General features: G+C 40.0%; 1 protein-coding gene across 2 annotated transcripts in view; it reads right to left on the bottom strand.

The window, feature by feature from the left end:
* Window positions 1–1,002: 1,002 nt before the first annotated feature.
* Window positions 1,003–23,835, bottom strand: part of SLIT2 (slit guidance ligand 2) — a 386,109-nt gene continuing 363,276 nt past the window's right edge. For both annotated transcript variants that reach the window (XM_012531743.3, XM_012531741.3), the window contains 7 exons: window positions 22,546–22,683; window positions 22,196–22,436; window positions 20,485–20,615; window positions 8,356–8,510; window positions 2,933–3,224; window positions 2,511–2,722; window positions 1,003–1,419 (listed from right to left, as the gene is read on the bottom strand). In XM_012531743.3, coding sequence (XP_012387197.1) covers window positions 1,178–1,419; window positions 2,511–2,722; window positions 2,933–3,224; window positions 8,356–8,510; window positions 20,485–20,615; window positions 22,196–22,436; window positions 22,546–22,683 — 1,411 coding nt within the window. In that variant the 3' untranslated portion in view covers window positions 1,003–1,177. The remainder of the gene's footprint in view (window positions 1,420–2,510; window positions 2,723–2,932; window positions 3,225–8,355; window positions 8,511–20,484; window positions 20,616–22,195; window positions 22,437–22,545; window positions 22,684–23,835) is intronic.

Consider the following 23,835-nt stretch of genomic DNA (forward strand, 5'->3'; position numbering starts at 1 on the left):
CGAGGAAATAATTAACTTGTAAAAGATCTACTTTTCTAGTGTCGATTGCTACACACCATTTCTGTTCTGTGAGGACACGCGGCAGAGGGGCGCTTCTTTCTGTACAATGACCGTCTCACGCATAGACTTTACATACCCTCTGCAGGTGTCCTGAATGAGGCCAGTAGGTCAGTGACACCAGTGGTCAGATGTCAAGGTAAACAAACAGATCAACACATATTTATCCCAAGATAACACCCTATGTTAGTACTATTGCCAAAAAAACCACAAAAGAATCCTGATTTTTAAGTTTGAAAATGTACAAAAATATCAGGACAATTATAAATTAATATATATTAAAGCATTGAGAAACAGCAAAAGGATGGCCTAGAATGTTAAGTACAATGTACTTTGATACAATAAATATTTCTCATTGAAACCGAATACTGTATAGGGCTGTTTAGAACTCATAGAAACAAAAATTCATATTATTACTAATTTATTTATCAATAATCTATTGGTTCTTTATCATCTCCTTTGTCATTTATATTACAAAAAATTAATACTGGAAAACGGTAGATAAACACTTTTGTGTGCTTCTCCTGCTAACATGCTGACGTTTAAAAAGAAGATAAAATTTATTTTAGCACTCTCGTCTCCTCTGATGAATGGAACCCAGGTCTTCAGGATACTTTATGTTCTGCACAAAATATTTCTCATCCGTTCATTCTGGCTGTGAATGCTGGAGTTCCATTCATCTGCCTTGCACCCTCACTCACACACATGTGCTTGGTCTGTCCTCATGAACTGCGTAGATGCAAACCAGGGCACAGGAGATTATGCTCTGGGCAACTTCACATCAGCAGAGAGAACCTCGTCTCTCCCCTGGGTATGTGCTTCTGCTGGTCTCCAGCAAGTTACGAAGATGAATCCAAGTTACCATGGTTTCCATCATTGCTCTAATGCCTTCAGGTGTATCATTCTTTATACTTCTCCAGTGTTGGGGAAGCTTTAGTTCAAGCATTTCTTTTTTTTTTTTCTAAATGCAGAAAAAAAGTCTTCATTCTCATAATAAAAATAAGTCTGTTCTGTATTTTACAATATATTTCAATTATTTCCACTATGAAGCATTCGTGAGTCCAACAGGGTCAAGAAGTATACAACATTTTCCAAAGACCAAAGCTGCCAGGGACGTGGTTTAGGAGGCGCAGTGGGTACAGCCACACTTCACCACCTTCTCAACCTCGTCCACAAACGATGACCCATCAGTGCATTCGAAAGTGTATTTCCGTCGCTTGCTCCTCAGAGGTCCGCAGCACTGCCCGCCTGCACACCCCCCTCTGCATTCCAACCGGGAGACCTTCTTAGTTGTTTGGCAAGCGGCATAGCCCTGCTGCTTTTGGTAATAATCTCTTATCCGTTCCCCTCGACAAGAGATTTCTAGAAAAGAACAAAAAGCACAAGCAGTATAAGGGCAGTCGCTGTCAGTCGTGCGAAGTGGCCATGAATCTACAACTCAGTTCAGGAGACACTGCTTTCGCTTCCTGTTTGTAACGGCTATTTTCAGCGTTATGCTATTCCATATTACAGCCCGGTGGCACAGCCTTCAGTTCTTTGAAAAACACTTCTTTTCGGCCTTTATTTTGAGCAAAGTGAATACTTTATATGTGGACTGTAAATACTATGCTTTCGGGCTGACAAGAAAATTGGATTCCTAAATCTTTTCTTTTATAGCAAAAATATACATCTTCTGTTTTTACACTACTAACAGCTGGTTTTGTTTACCGAGGGCACCGTTTCAGAGAGTACGCAATTTAATTTATTAGACCTGGAGTTTAATATCGTTCAATCTGTTACTTAATACAAGTAACATTCCACTAACTTCATAAATTACCCAAGTATGAACTAGTTCAAAAAGAGACATCTGCTAAAAGCCTCCATGGGCACGTTCCTCTCGTCTCATCCCTCCGATACACACAACAAAATCCCTGCCAGCTGGAGGCAAAGCACATTCTGATCACGCAGACACAGGAGAAGGAAACAGGTGGGCTGAGATGTCAGCCTGTTTCCATCCCTCTCACCTGCATAATTTACTGTGATAAATCAGTTGATTCTAAGGTCAAAGGCGATTTTGTCCTAAAACTAGAGCAGAATTATTAGTACCGTATTCTCTGTGCCAGAAGATGAATCAGTAATCTGTACAGATGAGAACAGCAGGTAAAGGTAGGAAAGAAGGAAAGTAAATATGCTCCCACCTAAGGGAAAAGTAGTATTTCATAGCAAATCAAGTGTGAGAAGACTTGTGAAGGGTGTATAATATCTTGCAACAGAGGTTTAGGACATTTCACATCTGTGCCTTCCTGTAACACTGTTAAGTAAATCAACAGCAGCAACTACAAATAGTGCAAAGACCTGGCGTTCCTCATATCACTCCCCTCTGTGTGTCTTCCTTTCTCTCTCTCTCTGTTCAAAGATGGGGGCCCCTCTTGCTTTGCCAAGATAGAGGTCGGTGCCCACCTGTGTTGGCTTACCTCGATCACAGCTGTCCCCAGTGTATCCACTGCTGCATTCACAGTAGGGCTGTCCCAGTCCTGAGAGCCTGCATTTCCCATGCTTACACTTGATCGCCTGGCAGGGGTTAAACAGATCCTCCTCTTCATCACAGAGGACGCCCCCATGGCCCTCCAGGCACTTGCAGCTGTAGGAGAACGCGTTGATGGGCAGACAGGTGCCATGGACGCATCTACAGTGGAGGACCGCAGAGATGGAAATGGGTCAGGCAGAGAGGATAAGAATGGAGGAGGGAGGATGATGGATGGAATATAAGGGAGACAATGCTAATGAACAGACTTCTTTCTCTCCCTTCCCCCTCCCCCTTTCCTTCTTTCCTCTCTGGGGTTTTGCTTTGAAGGTTGGAGTGTGTGGGTTTAACTACCAAGCAGCCCAGACTCACTTATTTCCAAGACAGGGGTCATTGGTCCTCTGGTCACAGAGGGGCCCCGTCCATCCTTCCTGGCACTCGCAGGTGAAGCCGGACTGGGTGCTAGGCTGGCACGTGCCGTGGGCACACACCTTCTTGTGGCACGGCTCACAGCCGGGCAGGATGCCGGTCTGCATGGGCACCTTCCGGAAGTCCTGCAGCTCGCTGTTGATGTAAAGGTTCCGGATGCAGCCGTGGAAGCTTGTGCCGTTCTGCCCGGGGGCCTGGCGCAGAGCTGCGGCCACGTTGTTCTTCCCGGGCATGCCTGCGGGGGAGCACCAAGTCAGAGGTCACGCCCTTCTGCGGCTCCCCAGCCAGTGGCCACCCGGACCCTCTTAGCTCTTCCAGCGGGGCAGGAGTCTGCGTGACTCTTCTTCAGGAGAACCAGGCAGCACAAGCATCCCGTCCTGCGCTTCTCAACTGGCTGCACATCAGAATCACATTGGATCTTTGAAGAAATACTGATGCTTGGGACCTCAGCCCAGACGGATTTGATCAGATTAACTGGGTGGAGTGGGGGAGGGAGAAGGGATGTGTGTTTCTTCATTTTTGTTTTTTTGGAAGATGCTCCAGGCAATTCTAATGCACAACTAGAATAAAGAACCTAGTTCATTGGCGGTCAATCCTTAGTTTCTAACATCTGTTTTGTTTTTGGTTTTTGTTTTTTTAAATAAAAAAACCCTTATATGGAGGCATGAATCTATAAAACCTAAAATCAGGGCCACTGTATTTAAAAGCAAGGTTGGGAATGGGGGAGGGATTCGTACTCCCTTCTACCTCCACACCCACCCCCTAACCTGGACACACAGCCCAGAAGCCTAGAGCCAGACTGATTCCCTGACCAATCCTGCCCTTGAAAGATGAAGAGGGCCCAGGGCCCAGAGAGCTCGGCGACATGCTCGGTGTCACCAGTAAGACTGGGTTAGAATTAAGCCGATGACACAAACTTCCCCAATCTCAGGTCATGGTTCAGTCCCCTGATTTTCAGAGAGTGAGAGCAGCGCTGGGGTTCACAGGGACCATTCACCCCAGTCCTGCCAAATTCTAAGCTGGCAGCTAGTCCAGCTCACCACTGGCAATGTCCCAAACTCAGCCGAGGATGTCAGTGTCTGAAAAACTCACCCTGCTTCCAATCAGGACAGCACTTCATTCACATCCTTTTTTTCCCCTTGCTAATTGAGAGTGAAACCTTCATATTCCAAGAAATCAGGACTATAAAAGAAATTCCTCCAAAACCAGAATTCGCAATCTTTGTGTGTATATATATATATATATATATACATATATATATATATATATATATATGTATATATATATATATATATTCCACCAGTGACGGTCATCTGGTAACCCTTATCTGGCAAAACTGAGGAATCTTTCCATGGCCTAAGCCAGACCCTGAAATAGTTCCTGGATGGGATCCTACACGAGGCAACCATCCAGGTTGCTGCGGGGGAGGGGAGGGAGCCAAGGCCTTTAGAGCAGCTGACCTTCCCCCCAGTGCTCACACCATCCCTACACCTGGACTCTGAGCTACTGGTTGGAGGGTCGAGGCTGGAAAAGACCAGGGCTGTCACTCTCTAGAGGGTTTGTTGGTTATAAAGACCACGAGCCACAGTACTCTACTCTCTGGGTGCTGCCTTGTGGCAGCATCTCCTTTCCCATTCGAAGGACCTCCATTCGAGGTCTAGCAGGCACCAAAGTCAGATAGTCGCTTATACAAAACCACTAGGCTAGAGGTCAAAGTCTGTATTTTTGGCCTGTGTGCACTTGGGCCAGTCATTTCCCCTCTCTGGTGCTTAGTTTTCTCATCTGTAACATGAGTGGATGGACCAGACCAGTTGTTTCCAAGCCCGTCATACATAAGAGCCACCAGAGGGGCGCTGTTGAGAAGGCAGCTTCCCAGGCCCCCATCTCCCCTCACCTGAGATTCTAACCAAGAATGAAGGTGTGGGCATAGAAATCGCAATGTAAACATGCAAGCTCAGGTGACTCTGGTGCAGGTGGTCCTGGTCACATTTTGACAGGTACTGAATTAGTGTCTAGGATTTGAAGGTCATGAGTTCAAGTTTTTAGTCTGTGTGTGTCTGGCCTTGGGAACTGGGTTGCTTTGTAGAGTGGGGTCAAAAGGATGGAATGTTCCATTTCCAGGAGAGGACTAGTGACTGGGAATTCCTTGTTTGGGGGTAAGTTCTTCTACATAGTCATATCCATCCATCCAAAACATGTGGACTTTTTTTTTGTGGCCTCTCCCATTGCGGAGCACAGGCTCTGGATGCGCAAGCTCAGCGGCCATGGCTCACGGGCCCAGCCGCTCCACGGCATGTGGGATCTTCCCAGACCGGGGCATGAACCCGTGTCCCCTGCATCGGCAGGTGGACTCTCAACCACTGCACCACCAAGGAAGCCCAAACATGTGGACTTTAATGTCCACACATTTATGGTCCTTTCTTCAGAGGTTAAAAAAGAACTTCTTCCAAGACTATTTTCAATTAGTCACGCAACACACATATGTGCACATGTCAAGACTAACTACAGACCCATGAAGTTCCACAGCAGGGAGAAGCAATTAGCAAATGTGTTCCTTCTATTCCCAAACTAACAATGATAAAGGTCTAGCTTTGATTGTAGTAATTTTTAAATGAAAATGTTGATACATCACACATATAGTTACTTTCAGTAGGATATCATGAAGTCAAGAACTATCTTAACTCAACCTTTTCAGGTGCTTGGTAGACTTCTGACCAGGGAACTAAGTCTTAACTGAAAAACAGAAGTAGATCCATGTTTGTTTTCCTTTAGCCTTTCCTCTATGCCATGGACCATAGCTGGAATTCAATCTATCAAACAATAGGTAACTTAGTGGACGGTTTTTAGCTCTACATATTTCAAAATGACAATAAACAGACCAAGTGTCAACACTGATGTCTTCTATACAATGGGGGCATTAGGAGAAGATTTGTGATGCACAGAGGGGTCTCTATGTGCAGGTCTTTACTTTTTAAAAAAAAAACCCCTTTAAGTATTGTATGTTCTGGTTGGACAATTATACAGAAAAACATAAAGATTACATTGCTTTGCATCAAGTAAAGCCTATATCATGGGTAGTTGAAAACCCAAAGGTAGGGAAACCTGCCTCCCTGTTTTGCTAGAAAATACTCCTGCAAGGGCCTAAGGCATGGAATGCATCACCTTTGGGCCATCTTCCTTGGGGAGTGTTCCTGTTTGCAGACTTTGAGAAAAAGGAGAGCTTGTTTACCTTGCTCTCCTTTGCTAATTCAGGTTCTCCTGCCTTTACCATAAAGAATTCAGGGCTGCAGTCTTAGGACTGCATTGTATTTTTAAAATCCGCATTACCCTGAGTGGGAAGGAAATGAGCCCAGTGTGTTCTCTGGCAGTGAGGCTGGTTGGAAGTGGAAAGAGGCACCATCTGGATTCTTCCAGGCCCTCTACCCTTAGAAGGATTAGCACTTCTCAGTACTAATTTAAAACATTTTTTTCCCCTTTTTGTAAAAATGTTCTGGCCCAAGCACTCCCATTCTGTACTTATTATTTTCTCCACATTCTAAAGGGGTCTTAAAAGATTTAATGAAATGATTTCTAATGAAAACATAATAAAATCAAGTGAAGGACAAGTCCAGAAATAAATGAAAAGCCACAGAACTTAGACTGCTTCCTTTTCTGCTCCATGTTAAGAAGATGAGTGGCAATGCAGGTGGCTTTGCGGTTAGACAGACCTGAACTCAAACGAGGTCTCTATCAACTTGGACATATTCCATGAAGTCCCTTAGGGATTATAAAACAAAAAATCATACCTACTTCCTAAAGTCTCTGAGGGTTAAGACTGTAAAAGCAGCATTGCATTGAGCACACAGCATGTGCTTAGTAAATATAATTTCTTTTCTCTCCAACCACAGGTAACATCTGTGACTTCACCCATGCCAAAGCAACTGCCGTTCATGGTAATGCAGGCAAGAATGGACGGCCTTTGCCTGTTAATGAGTCCCACAGTGTGATTCCCAGGAAGCAAATAGATCAGTCAACTTGCTGCACCGACTTAATATGAGATACTTTTATTACAAATGTATTATGGTTTCATGAAGATGTGACTGCCTTCCCCACTCCCCTGGCACAGAAGGGATATTTCTTTTTCAGTTTTGTATTCTTCATGCACCTATTAATTTAGTTCTCAGCTTATGGGAGGTGCTCAATAAATATTTACAGAAATGAACCAAAGACTTTTAACTGCTTTAAAAAAAATCAAAAGTCTATCAGTGTTCAGATTTTCTACTGCTGAAATTATTAAAAACAGAAGTGCTCTGGAATTTCAGGAAATTTCCCAAAATGCTTTTAGGGAAGGCTTTGAGGGGTTAAGAAACTTATGCAGCATCCCAAGGTCGTTACTGTGAAAATAATGATGTGAAGTTCATGAAATACCTGTCATGGTGAAGAAATTGGTTACATTGACCTGTTCAGAAACTTTAGCTTATTTATCTGTAAAATGAGTTAATTTTATCAGTCAATTCAATGTAATTTAATTCAGTGCAACTCAATTCAAAATCATATGCTTTCTTGGTCCTTTGCCTGAAAGTTGAAATTCTGTCTCCAGTATATATTTACTCCTCCAGCTAGAGGTAAAAGTACAAGCTCTCTCCATCACAGTTCTTCTCCTCGGAGTTCCTTCAGAAGTTTGCTCAGACTCTATCCCTCATCTATTTACTCATCTACCTTCATGCAGCTTAAAAATAAAGTCGAGTCTTCACTCTGTCATTCCAGGCCCTAATCCACCTTTCTGACCGTCTCCCTTGTCCATTCACCGTAAGGTCTTAGCTAAAGAGAAGTACTTCCTGCTGCCCCAATACAAGTTGTATGTTTAATTTGTTCATTCATTCATTTGATTTCATTAATAATTATCCTATCCTGTACATGAGTTCGCCGCTGACAGTAGAGGCATTCCAGCATAGCGACATTTAACTGAAGCTGGTAGTGTTCGCCTCCTTAACAGTGCTGGGGTGGGTCATGCGCTCCTCAGTTTACATCACACTTGACTCCCCATCTTCTTCATTGTCTGTATTTGACCTCTAACCAGCTTTCTTTTTCCTATACACCAGAACAGTAAGATTAGATTATATGATGTTTAAATCACCTAGTATGTGACAGACACAAAAGAAACATGAATGTCCTTCTCCACTCCAACCACACATTTTGTTAGACCCAGAGCCAGGGTTACAACATGGTCTCTTATCACGCATTTAGGGCTCTTTCTCTTCTATCCTTGCTGTCCATCTTTCAATGACTGATCAATGACTATGGCACCAGACATCAACAACTTCAGGATCAGTCTGTGATGAGCATCACAGGGTTTGGGAACCCACGGAATTTGGAAAAGCGCTTACCTCCGACATAGAGTGGGGAGTCAAAATTCAAAGTGGACTGCTTTGACAAGTTGGTGATGATTTTGGGGCTCCCTCCATCCACAGAGAGGGAGAGACTTTGATCCAGGGCGAGTAGTTCCACAATGTGAAAATTTCCATCATTGATCGTCTCCACGCTATTAAAAAAAAAAGATAACTGATCCTCCAATTTTATATTTATTAAAGAAAAGGAGTTACAATTCAAACTCCAATAAGCTCTTTTTGGGAAAAGATACTCCTGTTTAACATTAATAAAGATAAAGGCCAGTAGTTGATTTTAAAATAAAAGATATTTTCAAGGAGATATAATCATTTTTTATTTCTTGGGTAATACAAAATACAAAATAAGTTTGTTTTCCCATTGGGAGAAGTGGAAATGAATACATTTTATCATTATCCAATCACATTCTCCCAGTATGTAGAAATTCCAAAGCATAATTGATGCATTTGATTTTAAATGTCACTAAAGTTTCATTTGTTCAGATACTGTTACTCCAAATTGCATTCAAAAGACAACTAACTGATACCTGTGCCAAATATACTTTTTAGACATTGATCTTAGGGGATCATTGGTCTCTGCACTCTTAAGCACTACACAGTAATACTTATTAGAATCAAACATACACATAAATGCAGGAAGAACCAACTTGGCAGGATCACTGCACTTTTTGAAATTTGTTAATTGATAATATACTCTCATTTTCTTTGCATTTTTCAGAAGGATGTCCATCAAATGATATTACTGTGAAGATGATTACGCTCAGTGGAGAGGTGGGAATAATGGATTAAATAGAATGCTTAACATAGTCATGTCTAGGGAGTCTAGTGATGACAATGATTCTTCAATTTCTCTTCTATGACTTTAAAGGGACAGGTCCAACAATCATTACATCCGCCTTCTTAACAATTTGAGAGGGCTTATGGAAATTCATAAAATGGACAAAAACAAAGAGATTAAGAAACAGGTAAACAGAAAATGACAATTGAAAATGAAGTTGGGTGCAATTAGCAGGTAGGTGCTATAAGGTTTTAAAGGGTGTCTGTCAACCTAACACAAGTGTTACATCAGGCAAAGATGCAAACAGGACAAATTGAAACAGGAGCAACAAAGAAAACAGGATCAATAGTGAATATTAAAGAACTAATATACAGAGATGTTGACTCGAAAGATTGGAAAAAGGGCTCAAAAAGGGAAATATGGGAACATACTATAAGGAAGATCGTGAATACCTAATAGTCCCTATGCAAGAAGATTGCTTAAATTTCCAGGCACTGATATTTAAATTTGCAAATACGTCAAGCCTGGAAAATAACAGAAAAATGTATAGATATTTCTTCATGGTTCTCACCACAGGAGTCTAATCTTATTCCATTGTTTGCCGACATGGAATAAAATGTTTTTGTGATTTGACAACAATATAAACCATTCTGCAGAGTTGTGAAAACATCTGAAGTTCTCTGGTGTTAAGTAGTTAAAAGTGTCCACGTGTGCAGGAATTTTTACTAACCTGTTTCAGATATCATCTTTAAAAAAATAAATGTTAGATGTGCCAATCAATATTTTTGCGTTTTACACATTTAATTATCCCAACACTTGATACCACTAAAATCAACAGAGGAAACAATATACAAGGAAAATACTTTCTAAATAAAGTTGCCTACCAGATGTTAGTGGTCTTAAATAATACCAACTACTGGTTAAACATACATATTTTAGAATCAGATAAGCCTGGATTTGAATGCTGGTCTTGCATTTATTAAATGTTTGACCTTAGATAAGTAACTTAATTGCTAATTGCTAATCTTCTCTTCAGTAAATGCTAACAAATATTCCCCCCTCCTATGGTTAATTTGAGGTCTATCCCTATGAAATGATTTTTTTAAATGCAGAACAAAACATCTAGCCTATAGAAAGTGCAAAGTTAAACACTAGATATTAGTATCATCACCGTCATCATCATTACCACCACTACCACTGTCATCATATAAATAATCCAATACTACTTCAGAATCTTCTTCAAGAAGAAATTAGTCAGGCTTTATTTTTAATATTAATTGTAAGATAATGCTAAAGACCGGCAGAAATATAATAACTTCTTTGGGGACATATCCAAATTATTAGAAGTTTTAAGTAAAACATTAATATAAAGATATACATAGAGAAGGTGGTAGTCAATTGCTTTTTCCTTTGTCATCGTATACAACTCTTTAAGTGGTTTTATATGAATGCTCTGTGAACAATGACCTTATTTAATTTATAAATATTAATAATGGGCCCCCCTTTTCCCTTTACAGTTGCAAAGAAAAAGACTCATTTGTACTAGGGAACTGGTTCTTGGTCACACATCAGTCTTAGGAAATTGATCTAGGCATGTCATTGTTGATGATGTTTGGTGCAGTGTAACTGAAAGGTTTAATACCTTTAAAGTTCTGCACACTCTAAAGCAGTGTTTCAGCTGGGAAGTTGGAGGTAGGTAGCTTCATTATTAACTCATTTTACTTCCTACTCCTTTATTCCTTTCTTTTCTTTTTTCTTTCTTTCTTTCTTCCTATTTTTTTTGTTTCCTGAGTACATGTCTTTAACTCCCACTAATTGTAAGCTCCTTTAAATCAGGGTCCCTGTATTATTTATTTCTTCCTTAATGTATCCAGTAGTGTCTGATAAATAGTAGATGATCAATAAATGTATGTTAAGTAAATTAAAGATAGGGGAGTTGTATTAAGAATAACATATAGGGCTTCCCTGGTGGCGCAGTGGTTGAGAGTCTGCCTGCCGATGCAGCGAACACGAGTTCGTGCCCCAGTCTGGGAAGATCCCACATGCCACAGAGTGGCTGGGCCCGTGAGCCATGGCCGCTGAGCCTGTGCGTCCGGAGCCTGTGCTCCGCAACGGGAGAGGCCACAACAGTGAGAGGCCCGCGTACTGCAAAAAAAAAAAAAAAAAAGAATAACATATAGAGTTTATTTAGTAATACTAGTTGGATTACAGTTATAGATAGTCAAGATCCTCCAGGCATACTTAGGACAGGACATCCAAAAGATGCATTTTATTAAAAAATTTGGAATTTTCAGTGGTGATATCCTGAAAGATAATGTTGGGAGGTAAGTCTTGCTCAGCTTATCCTAGCTCCTGTTAGATGTGTGACACTGAGTTACTGTGACTTCAGGTAATTTTTCTCTGCTTTCTTTTTCTCACTAGGGAAATGCAAGTAATAAGATCAAAGAATTGCACAGCACCTACTATAGGGCAACTTCACATGCATTAACTCATTTAAGACTCACAACTCTAAATTTGGGTACTTAGGGTACCCAAGATGGCACAGCCAGTGGCTAAACAGATTTGAAGCCAGGTTGTCTGGTTCTAGAGTACGTGCTTTTAACTATTACCATCACTTTTTTTTTTTTTTTTTTACGGTACACCGGCCTCTCCCGTTGTGGAGCACAGGCTCCGGACGCGCAGGCTCAGCGGCCACGGCTCACGGGCCCAGCCGCTCCGCAGCATGTGGGATCCTCCCAGACCGGGGCACGAACCCGTGTCTCCTGCATCGGCAGGCGGACTCTCAACCACTGCACCAGCAGGGAAGCCCTAACCATCACTTTTCAAATAAAAAACCTGAAGAGTATCTAGTACTGTACAAATGGCATGTGTTTGTTCTCACCAGTAGCCAGCCTTTAATAGATGATTTCTCTCCCAAACAGCCCAGGAATAAAGTTCTATGGAAAAAAATCTTATATGATGGTTGCACAACTTGGTACATTTACTAAAAATCATTGAACGCATATGAGATATACAGATTTGAAACTTGTTTTTGGCTTCTCTTTTCCCAATTATAAGTGACGTTCAGACTGACTACACTTTTCTCCTCCCAAAAGCTTTCAATGTCTAATCTGATGATTCCAGAACTTGGTAAGAGTTACCACTGAGCTTAATTCGGTTTATATTTCTCAGAATTAAGTGAGGCTTTGCCCAGGCTTTTAACAGATAAGTATTGTGAAATTAATATTTTTAGATTCTTTGGTTTTAAGATGGTATTGTGTGTATGGGGCCTGAAGAGAATATGGCAGAGCTAAGAGTATTCTAAATTGGTGTTTCATGCTGTCTCCTAAAGCCAGAGATCTGGGGGATGCCCAGGAGTCCTTTGTTTATATACCCTTTCAAAATAAAAGCAGTGATTGACACACCAGTTGTTGCAGAATAAAACTAAGACATCATCGATTTTACAGTCTATCACGGTCATCTCCTACCTATCCACCTGCAATGTGTAACATCCTTCTGGGTCCTGACAAGTACTGACAAACACTCACTACTCCCTAGGGAACTATATACTCCATGACTCACAAAAGTCGCAAGTGAACCACTTAACAGTGAGCCTTTCCACTAGGAAGATAAATTGCATTTACTACCTTTATTATGTAATTCAGTTTTACTACACTCATCTATTACTTGAGATTTTGTTTTCTTGGATTTCTAAATGGATGTGTGAAAACAAAGCCGTTACTCAATTGTCTCTTGGTTTGCTATAGAAAAAGAGTTTAAAAACTTGAGGCTTAAAAGAAGAGTGGCTCTAAATTGTCTTTGATTGTCTTTATGTCTTCAGGACTCATTAACAATGATATTGTTATATTTCTATCTCAATTGTAAATCTTAAGGTATTTCAGTGGAGTAAAGATAAATAGTTCACTTTGCTTATGTGAACTCCTGCTTTTTTGCCAAGTATTCGTTGGCATATTCTGTGCAATAGAATAGGAATAAAAAACTAGACAAATTCAACTGGCCACCTCATTTTGATATGTCTGGTCTAAAGATGCTTCATTTGTGAAGTGTGGAGGCTAATAAAAAATTTCCCTGCCCACTTCTTTGAGTGGAAGGAATGGGAAGCCAAGTGGGATTAAAGGTATTTATGTATTAGCATAAGAGTTTTCAGAAGAACGTTTTATAAAATAATTTATCAAGTAAAGTTGTATTTTGAAGCAAATTACAGATCTTCCTGAACTTACCATGGGCTTAAGTTCCAATTAACCCATTGTAAATTGAAAATATGGTAAGTCAAAAATGCACTTAAAAGAAATGCACTTAATACACTTAATCTACTGAACATAATAGCTTTGCCTAGCCTGCCTTAAGCATGCTCAGAACACTTACACTGGCTTACAGTTTGCCAAAATCATCTAACACAAAGCCTATTCTATAACAAAGTGTTGACTATCTCATGTAATTTATTGAATACTGGACGGAAAGTGAAAAGCAGAATGGTTGTCTGGGTGCAAAATGGTTGTAAGTGTATGGGCTGCTTACCCTTGTGATCATGTGGCTGACTGGGACCTGTGGCTACTACTGCCCAGCATCATGAGAGAGCGTCCTACTGCATATAGCTAGCCCGGGAAAAAAAATCAAAATTCAAAATTCTAAGTATAGTTTCTACTGAACGCATATTGCTTTTGTACCATCATAACGTTGAAAAATCGTAAGTGGAAACATTGTAAGTTGGGGACCTTATGTATGTAATTTAAATAAAAATGCACTAAAATAGAAAGAGACTTCACATTTGAACATCTGGTAAGAGTCACATGTAGGGCAACAGTATTTGCACTTGGGTATTTATTCTTCAGTATCTGGGTATCCAAGCATGAAGAGTCTCCTTAAACCCCAGCATTACCAATTATTATACTCTATGCCTAGTACTCGACTAGGCACTTTACATTAGTTGCTTCCAAGTCTCCCCGTGAAATGGAAGCATAAAGAGTGAGGTAAATTGCTCAAAGTCGTGAAGCTGATAAAAAGTGGTGCCTTCTCATACAGCATAGTCAAGAATGGCTGAGTGTTTATCATGGAAACGGTCTGTCTTTCCAATGAGACTAATTCTTTTTTTTTTTTTTTTTCCCTAACATAAGCTTGTAAGTTGCATAACCCAGAGACTGTATAGCCAACCAACCTAACAGTCTGCGGGGGAAAGTCCCCTGAAGTTGTGCAGGTTCCCTGAATACTGAAACTGAGGAAGGCATGGTACAGTACTGTACCTTTGTAACGTGTGCACCTGATTTCTTAATTTTTAAATAGTAGTCGACTATGTTTCCAAAGAAACTATCTGGTTTGGAAAATGACATTAATTTGAACCTAAAGAAAGAAGCATACAATTGTCATTAACGATTTTTAAAAAAGTTTCTGCCCATCAAGATGAAAAGAAAGTCATTTTGAAGGGCAATCAATGAACAGCTTAATTGAGAAAATAATGTGTTACTCTATGCCTGTCTGAGGGACTACCGCTGATGTTGGCTTCAAGTTTGGGCTGTCATTCATTCATTCATGGCACTACTACCACGTCCCTCTTTATGCTATTCTCCAAGCACTGTAACAATTAGGCATGTGTGCCGTATTCTACATTCATTCACTTGTTGGGCTGCTAACGTTGTCTTTGTCTGCTGATTAGATCTCTTAGCAGGGTTCAGGCAAACGTTTAACAACTGGCTCTCTGTAAAAAGAATGAGTCTGGATTTGTAGCATTTGCTGATTACTATGGCAGAAATTACTCTCAACAAGGCCGCATCAAACAGAGGTCTTAGAACTTGGATGTGAGAAGTGATGCACACCATTAGCTCTCAGAGCACAGCTCAAAATATTCCTTTTCCATAAATGGTTCTCATATTGTGGTCCCTGGATCAGAGCATCACCTGGAAACTTGTAGAAATGAACATTTGGGGCTTATCTGAGATCTGAATCACAAACTAGAGGTGCAGCCCAGTACTCTGTACTTTAACACACCTTTCAGGTGATTCTGGTGCTAGGTCTACACCACTGCCTGTATGCCTGGCCTTGTTAGCAGTATACATGGCTACAGGAAAGCACGATCTTCTCTCAAATGTAAGAAGTAAAATGAGACAATGTGCACGCCACTTTAGTTCTACTGGAAAATAAACAATTACTACATTTGGGTTTTCTTAAACGCACATCTTTGTTAACTACTACCTCTAAACATAATTCCATGAAATAATAGTTCTCATATCAATTCGTTTGAGACAATAATTGACATCTAAGGTCAAACATTTTATTTTTTAATTTTTTTTCCTTTTCTTTTTGGTTTTGAGGCTCTGAAATTTAGATGTGGTACAGTGGGAAAGAACATCTTTGTTCCCAGGGTCTAGGGTCTCAGCCAGGACCACTCAAATGGCTGGGACCTGGAACAGCTGGGAGCTGGTAGGGCATAAGATCAAACATTTTAAACCAAAAAATATACTACAATAGACACAATAATAATGGATGACAGTTTCCCCTAATTTAACAGATTTCATTTTACTAAAATAAACAAAATCCTGGACATATATACACTACCAAACGTAAGGTAGATAGCTAGTGGGAAGCAGCCGCATAGCACAGGGAGATCAGCTCGGTGCTTTGTGACCACCTGGAGGGGTGGGATAGGGAGGGTGGGAGGGAGGGAGATGCAAGAGGGAAGAGATATGGGAACATATGTATATGTATAACTGATTCATTTTTTTATAAAGCAGAAACTAACACACCATTGTAAAGCAATTATACTCCAATAAAGATGTAAAAAAAAAAAACCCAAAAAACCCCACAAAATCCATTTCCATCAGTGTTGAAAATTAACCAGGCAATTGAAACGAGGCACCTGATATATGACATTACTCCCATATGTGATGCTCCAATAGCACATTAGATACTGCATAATTTGGGAAACAAAGTTTTACCAAGGTAAATCTTATATAACATAAAATCATGCAATTAACTGAACTCAAATTCTCTGATGTAAGGATATGTAAAAATATCCCCTTTTAAAAACATCAGTGTGATTTTTTTTGGCCACATCATGTGGCTTGTGGGATCTTAGTTCCCTGACCAGGGATTGAACCCAGGCCCTCGGCAGTGAAAGCACTGAGTCCTAACCACTGGACAACCAGGGAATTCCCTAGTGTGATGCGTTTTTAATAAAGTTATATAAAGTGGAAACACAACAAGATTTGAAAATTTAATTCAACCAAACAAAATATTTATTAAGCTACTTATGGGAAATCTGATGGCAACAATATTGTTGATGGATTTTGTTGTAATGATGGAGAAGTAGTACTTTTCATTAGAGTACATATTCTAATAAGGCCTGAGCAAGGATAGAGGCATTTAGATGAATGCCAGAAAATTAGTAAGAGCAGAATTAAGACTTGGACAAACTTCAAATTGAAGGTGAAAGAAAAAGGTTAAGAGTAACTTCATTTCACCTAAGATGACCAAGAAGATGGTGATACCTCTCAATGAAATTAGGAATGCACCAGGGTGAAGCAAAGGAAATGAACTTAGTTTTGGACATTCTGAATTTATGATCCCAACAGCTAGTAGTACTGCTTACTATTTGGTATGCCTTATTCTAAATACTCCACATGTATCAAATCATAACATTCTTACCACGATCCTGCAAAGATGGAACTATGATTTATTATTTCCATTTACCAGGTGAGGACCAGAGAGCTTATGCAATCTGCCCAAGACACACAGTTAATAGATGGCAGAGCTGGGACTTGAATCAAGGCAGACTGTCTTTAGAGCACCTGCTCTTTTCTATTACTTCAATTTTAGTATTGAGTTGTAATGACATTCAAATGGTTCAAAAATCAGAATGATATAAAATGGTATTTATACACAAGTTGTGCCTCAGCCCCACTCTTTCCTCTCTATCCCAAGTTTTTTCCTTATGCAAGTACATGGAAATAAAAACACATATACTTATTTACCCACCTTTGACACTGTTCTGCCTTACTTTTTTTTTAATATATACTGAGCAATAGACCTTGGAAATCTTTCAATATCATAGATAGAGAACTTTCTTGTTCCCTCTTTCCCTCTCTCACTCCCTCTTTCTTTTTAACAGCACATTCCATTGTGTGGCTGTCCCGGAGTTATTTAGTTAGAAATTTGGGTTGTTTCCTAACTTTTGTTTTTACAACCTCTGCCACAGTGAATTACCTTGTGCATATGTCATTTCTATGTCACAGGTATAACTTTAGGGTAAATTCCCAGTACTGGGAAAGATGTTTCCAAATTCCTCTCCATAGAAATTGTAAACAACATGTACTTCCAGTGTCAATGTATGAGAAGAGAGGATTCACTTTCAACTCTTGCTACACTCCAGAAAGAGACACCAAAAAGATTTTCCTCTATTGCTAGAAGGGAGACGGGAATTAAGACAAAGTGAGTGAGGAATGAGGACAGAGCTGAGTGTAGAATTAAATCCTTGTAATGAATTGATGGGGCAGGTGTTACATTATTATTTACAGATATGGATTCTGAAACACATAAAAATTAAAGAACTTGCTAACGTTTATATATAGTAATTGCTAAGCCTAGATTTGCACATACATCTCAGCCACTATGATTATTACTTGTTAAAAACTAGATTCTCCTGGTGTGTTGAAATAATTTAATGTTCTCAGTAGCCTCTATTTCACAAAAGCATTTAAAAATGTCAATTGGAATACTACTATATTCATATATTATATATATACATATATATATATATATATAGTATCCATATGTTATATCCACATCAATCAATTAATCAATTATCTCTCTATCTGAATTCTCGGTGATTGTTGCTTCTTTTCTTTAACTTAAAAATAATGCACTGGGACTTCCCTGGTGGCACAGTGATTAAGAATCTGCCTGCCAATGCAGGGGACACGGGTTTGATCCCTGCTCTGGGAAGATCCCACATGCCGCGGAGCAACTAAGTCCGTGAGCCACAACTACTGAGCCTGCGAACCACAACTACTGAGCCCACGTGCCACGACTACTGAAGCCCACGTGCCTAGAGCCCGTGCTCCGCAACAATAGAAGCCACTACAATGAGAAGCCCGCGCACCGCAACGAAGAGTAGCCCCCACTCACCGCAACTAGAGAAAGCCCACGTGCAGTAACGACCCAACGCAGCCAAAAATAAATAAATTTCTTTAAAAAAATAAAAATAATACACTAAGTTTTGTTGATTGTTGGCCATAAACTAAAAAGCAATAAATAAATAAAAGTTATGTTTGCTCTGGACCTTATAACAGATGTCTCCATTAGATGGTCTGCAAGCAGAAACATCTACTTCTGGTTCATAACAAAAACTGTGTGATGTGATATTATCCTTTTTTATAGATGTTACAGGGTATACTCTATTGTTAGGCAAAAATGGTGATGAACATAAACTCAAAATAAGCTCTTTAGAGTAAATCCTCATTTGGATATAATCACTTGGGTTTTTACAACTTATCTAGAAATATTTTAAGTACATTTTATGTGAACACTAGCTTTAGTAAGTCAACTCCAAGGACTTTCACTATGATTCCTGACAGTTCTATGCTGTTTCATTGCATAAAACAAAACAAACACACAAAATACCAAAAATGAACCATAAGATCAATATTCTGAAATCTTTTCATGAGCTGAAACAAATTGAGGCTATAACATTTAAGGCCTAGCAACATTTAAAATACTGGCACTAATTCATCACCATTTAGAGATGAAGTAACTATTGTATTCTGCTTGGAAACCAATAATTATGTGTTTGTTTCCATGCTCTAAATATTCCCAAGTGGGTTAGCTTACCACCAAAAGGACTTACTGAATTCCATTCATGGCTACAATGGGCATCCAATTTCCCAGAACCGTTATGAAAGATTAAATAACATGTGAAGCACACTGAAAATATATAAGTATAATATCAAGATCATAAAGGCCAGTATCTCCATTTTATGTCTCCATCAATGGCCACAAACTTTTACCCAGCATGTTTGGGCTACAAACGTGTTTTGTTTGCCACATATGGTATTTAAAAAAAATGTGAATCCATACTGAAGGGAAAACTTTATATTTAAAAAAGCCAAATTTCTTTTCTTGAAAAATCACAAGTTCTGGCAAAGCCTGGGCCCACATTTTCACATGGCAGCATTCAGGGAGACCTGAGCAGATGTAGTCTAGTCCTGTTTTGACAAAGATTTGCTTTTAGTTCACTCCGGTCATAACCACTCCTATTATATTGCCAACACCAAGGCTATCTGTAACAGGGGAGTGCTTCTCTAAAAGCTTAAAATCTTTTCAAGAATAAAAGGATGAGAGAATATTCTTTTCTTGCAATTAGCCAGTTCAGTTCATTTAAGATATCTGCCTGGAAAAACGGACTGCCTATGACTTTGTGACCTTTCTCTAAATGGTAGCAGTTATTCGTACATGTGAAGAAATCAACTAGGTAACGTCTGCAGGGCGACTGGTGTTGAGATGCAACAGAGGGGCTCTGAAGGTTAGTCTTATGCAAAAAGCACACTTTTAGGAAAACCCCACCCCGTGAATCCCACCCCATTCATGTCTTCAATATATCATCAATACCATAATATTATTATAAAACTTCCAACAGAATGATCAGATAATACACATCTTATAGCTGCCCATTGGCTTATTACATGTAAGCTTCCTAAGGGCAGGAGCTCTGTTGCTGAAAGCTTAGAACAGTGCCTGGCGCATAGTAGGTGCTCGATAAATATGTGTTGCATGAATAGTAACTTTAAATTTGTCCCTGTGCTGGGTATCCTGCAGCTGTTTCTCTAAGGCTACTCTCCACCTGTCTTCAGCCTGTTCTGAGCCCTGGGAGGCTCATGTGTGAGCTATATTACTGAGATCAGTGGGTTCCTTGTTTTCTGGCATCTGATTTGGCCAGAGGGAAGCAGGGGTACAGGAGATTTTTGGGATCATGTATTTAAAACCCTGGTTCCTTCCCTGAGCTCCTGTCACGCAGTCCTCTCCACAATTCCTTTTCTGAGCATCGATTTCCATAACTGCTGCCTCCCCTCTCTCTTTCAAGCCCATGGACACTAGCAGTATACCTAGTTACTAGCTCCAGATTACTATACTGTCCCAACCAATCTTTGTACAGTCCTCTTATAAATCTCTCCTTAATTATCCAACTTGAGTATGCTGTCTGCTACTGCCAGGCCTCTAACACACCTATCATAAAGTCTGCTGTAGCCAAATTATTCCCTCCCCTCCCCATGACACAATAAGAGAGGAGAGGCAGTTCTGCATTAAGCAATTATTTTCACCTTTACCAGTAAGTGACAGATCTTCACCTGTAAATGGCAGAAGCTGGGTGGGAGCCGGTGTCATAGCTGGCACGAACACGTCCCCGGTAGAGCTCTACGGCGATATGGTCTTTGTCACCCTTATACAAGAGGATTCCACTATCTTCATCTGTGGCAATCTAGTGGGAAGTAACCTTGACATTAGTAGGACAAACAGTTATCCAGACATATTTCATTAAGAAGAAACAAGACTTCTTAGTAATGAGTTTTTTACTATGGTTTATTTCTTCTTTATGGCTCTGATAAAATACTAACGCACATTGAAATGATTACTTGAAAGATGACCTATTCCTGGATTACTCTGTTGCAAATAAATTCATAAGGAACTTCAAAAAGCTCTTTTTACATTCATGAACTTATATATTTATTCTCTTTCTGCATATTGGCAATGATAAAGCTTAAAGATTCATGTCCTATGAAATATGCAAAAACAAGGACATCACATAATTTATACTTCAGCAAATTAAAATTGAAAGATATTTTCCATATCATTAGAGTCCACAGTGTTTAAAGTAAATCAAGCTTTCCCCCTTAGATATCAAACTATATTGTCTAAGCAGAGAATGATAAAATCTAATCAGGAACAAAATGATCACATTTCCGTTCTGTTAAAAAGAACAATAAGAGGTACTTAAGTTAACATCACTGAACGTGCTTAGAATTTCCTTTGCTGGAGATTTTCACTTACCTGCTTTTTGCTCCTGTTATGGGCTTTATTTATGGCATATGTGAAATGTGACTGCATTGAGCAAGACGGATTTTCATATTACATGTTAAATTATGGTGTGACCAGGGGAAAATCTCTGTTTTTATCCTTCTTTCTGACTTTTCCGGGCTTTTGAAGGACCAGCTCAGTAAAAATTAGGACTTAAGCCTGAACACCACTGGGTACTTCTCATAACAAGATGGATGGCAAACGTTGGAAGTTAGGGGGCCAGGGTTTTTTAAAGAAGGCTGGTCTGCCTTTCAGGGTCCCATTCCTCACGACTTCTCAAGAAGCCCCTGCCCCTCACTGAAGTGCTAGGGTAAGCCAAATATGGAACGGGTTTTATAGGAAATTGGTCACATTTCTTTGAATTCAAAACAAAACAAATATGCAGCCCCAATTTGCCCCAGGTACCCTAAATTTATCACCCTAATCTAGCGTAATCTTGTCTATAGGGGTTTGAATAACTTGCTCAAAGGTACACGGTGACTTGGTGGAAAGACTTATGATAATACTTGAGTTTGTTAATTTCATGTCGAAGTTAAAAGACACCTGCTGACACTTCTGCCAAGGTATGTTCTGTCTCACCTGTGCTGTTCTCAGCTGCAGGTTTCCTAACGAAAACTCCCCCAGCGCCCGCCCCCCGCTACCGTGCAGAACCTGAACTGCAGAGCCATAAAAATAAATGAATAAAATGCCATTACCTGAGCGCAAAACAAAGAGAGAGATTTTGTTGCTTTGTCTCTGTGTGTGTGTTTTATATGATCAAGTAGTGAATAAAAATACCTAGTGCCCATTTAGTTTTGAAAGACACAAATGTTAGAGAGAAGAATAGAAGCTTTTCATACAAGTAGCATTTTCTGTCATTGTGCTATGCAGTATGTAACTGTCTATTTAAGAAATAACATCACTCACAAACCACCATGTATGTTTATATTTGGCAGCTGAATTGTTTTAAAATGAGATTAGCTCTTGGTAGTGGGGGAATCTTACCTGAAGAGTGATGTTTGTTTGAGGCCGAACCTTGGCAGAAGGGATCTGAAGATAAGACTCTTTGTTTACAAAGTTCACACTGACCAATTTTTCACACTTCTCTCCCTGGTAGCCAGGCAAACACTGGCATATTGGCTCATTTATCCTGATGATGCACTGAGCTCCATTCTGACAATCAAAATTATCACAGGGGCTGGTACGAGGGAGAACCATGGGTGGAGAAAACTCACAAAACAAGCCACTGAAGAATAAACAGAGAAAATACTCAATTAGACGTTACTTAATTGCCAATATGAATTAAGCCCTGTTAGCACCTAGCTCTAAATACAAATGTGTACTTGCACTTTTACCTGTAACCTTCGGGGCAGATGCATGTATAACTGTTCACTGCATCAGTGCAGTGGGCTCCGTTTTTACACTTGTTATCTTGGCAGTCATCAAAGTCAATGTCACAGTGTTCGCCTATGTATCCTGGCGTGCAGTCACATCTGTTTGAACAAGCAGGTACATAGTTTCAAACCCAACTGAGCCAAAATAAGTAAAAGAGTTGCATTTCATCTAGGAAACAACTGGTGCTGTCTTTGCAAAAACATATTTAGAACAGGCTCATGAAGTTTAAAAATTAACAGATGCCTAGAAAATAGTACTGATCTGCAAAGTATGCCATGGTTTCTCACTGTGATCTCTCAGAGGAACAGCAATTTTCCCTCTCTGATGACAGTGAACATCCACAATCCAAATAAGAATAGACTAATCACACCAGGGTGTGTCCCTCCCTTCTTCCCCCATTTTATCTGCCCGTGGTGTCCTCTATTTTCAGCTGTCTAATTCATTTGAGCGGCTGACACGGTAAAAGTGCTGTGTTGTAAAATTTATTAAGAATATTAAGCATATTTTAAGAACAATTAACATTTTAAATTTTCCAACAGAGACTGGGTACATTACAGTAAAGGATAATTTTATGAAAAGCAAATATGTTAGCATTGGATACCCTAATTCACCATGAATCCAGATTATCGTTATGGCAGAATGGGGGCTGACCTAACTGGGTTGGGCAGGGGAACGGATACAAAATTCCTGGGGCCCATCCCCGGACAGCTTTTCAGCCTGTTCATTCTGGTGGTGTGGGACAGAAGGGGTCTCGGCTGCACTGATGGTGAAGAACCAGGGATAATAATACAGCTGATGTTCTTTGAGCACTTTGTTTCAGGCCCTGTTCTAATCATTTTGCATCATGGACTCATTGAATTCTCTCCACAGCCTTGTGACATCAGTGATACCATGACTCCACTCTACAGGTGAGGAAACAAGGCACAAATTGGTTAAATGTCTTGCCCAAGGACATCTAGCTTGTACACAGCCAGGAACTGAACCCAAGCAATCTGACAAGAAAGCCTGAATATCTAACCACTGCTCTGTACCGTTAGATAATTGATTACTCAGGGTTCCCTTTAAAATCTCTTTCACCAGTGCTGACCATTGGAATGTCTAGCTCTGACACCAAGGATGCGGGATTTTAAGGGTGCCCAAGGAAAAGCAATATGGCACATGCAGTGGTTATTAAAGTATGCTTTGTGGAGCAATAGGGGACCATGGAACCCCCAAAGATATGGCCATAGCCGGGGAGGGGGCCTCTGTCA

This window comes from Orcinus orca, chromosome 4, assembly GCF_937001465.1.
Source record: "Orcinus orca chromosome 4, mOrcOrc1.1, whole genome shotgun sequence".
Classification (NCBI taxonomy): Eukaryota; Metazoa; Chordata; class Mammalia; order Artiodactyla; family Delphinidae; genus Orcinus; species Orcinus orca.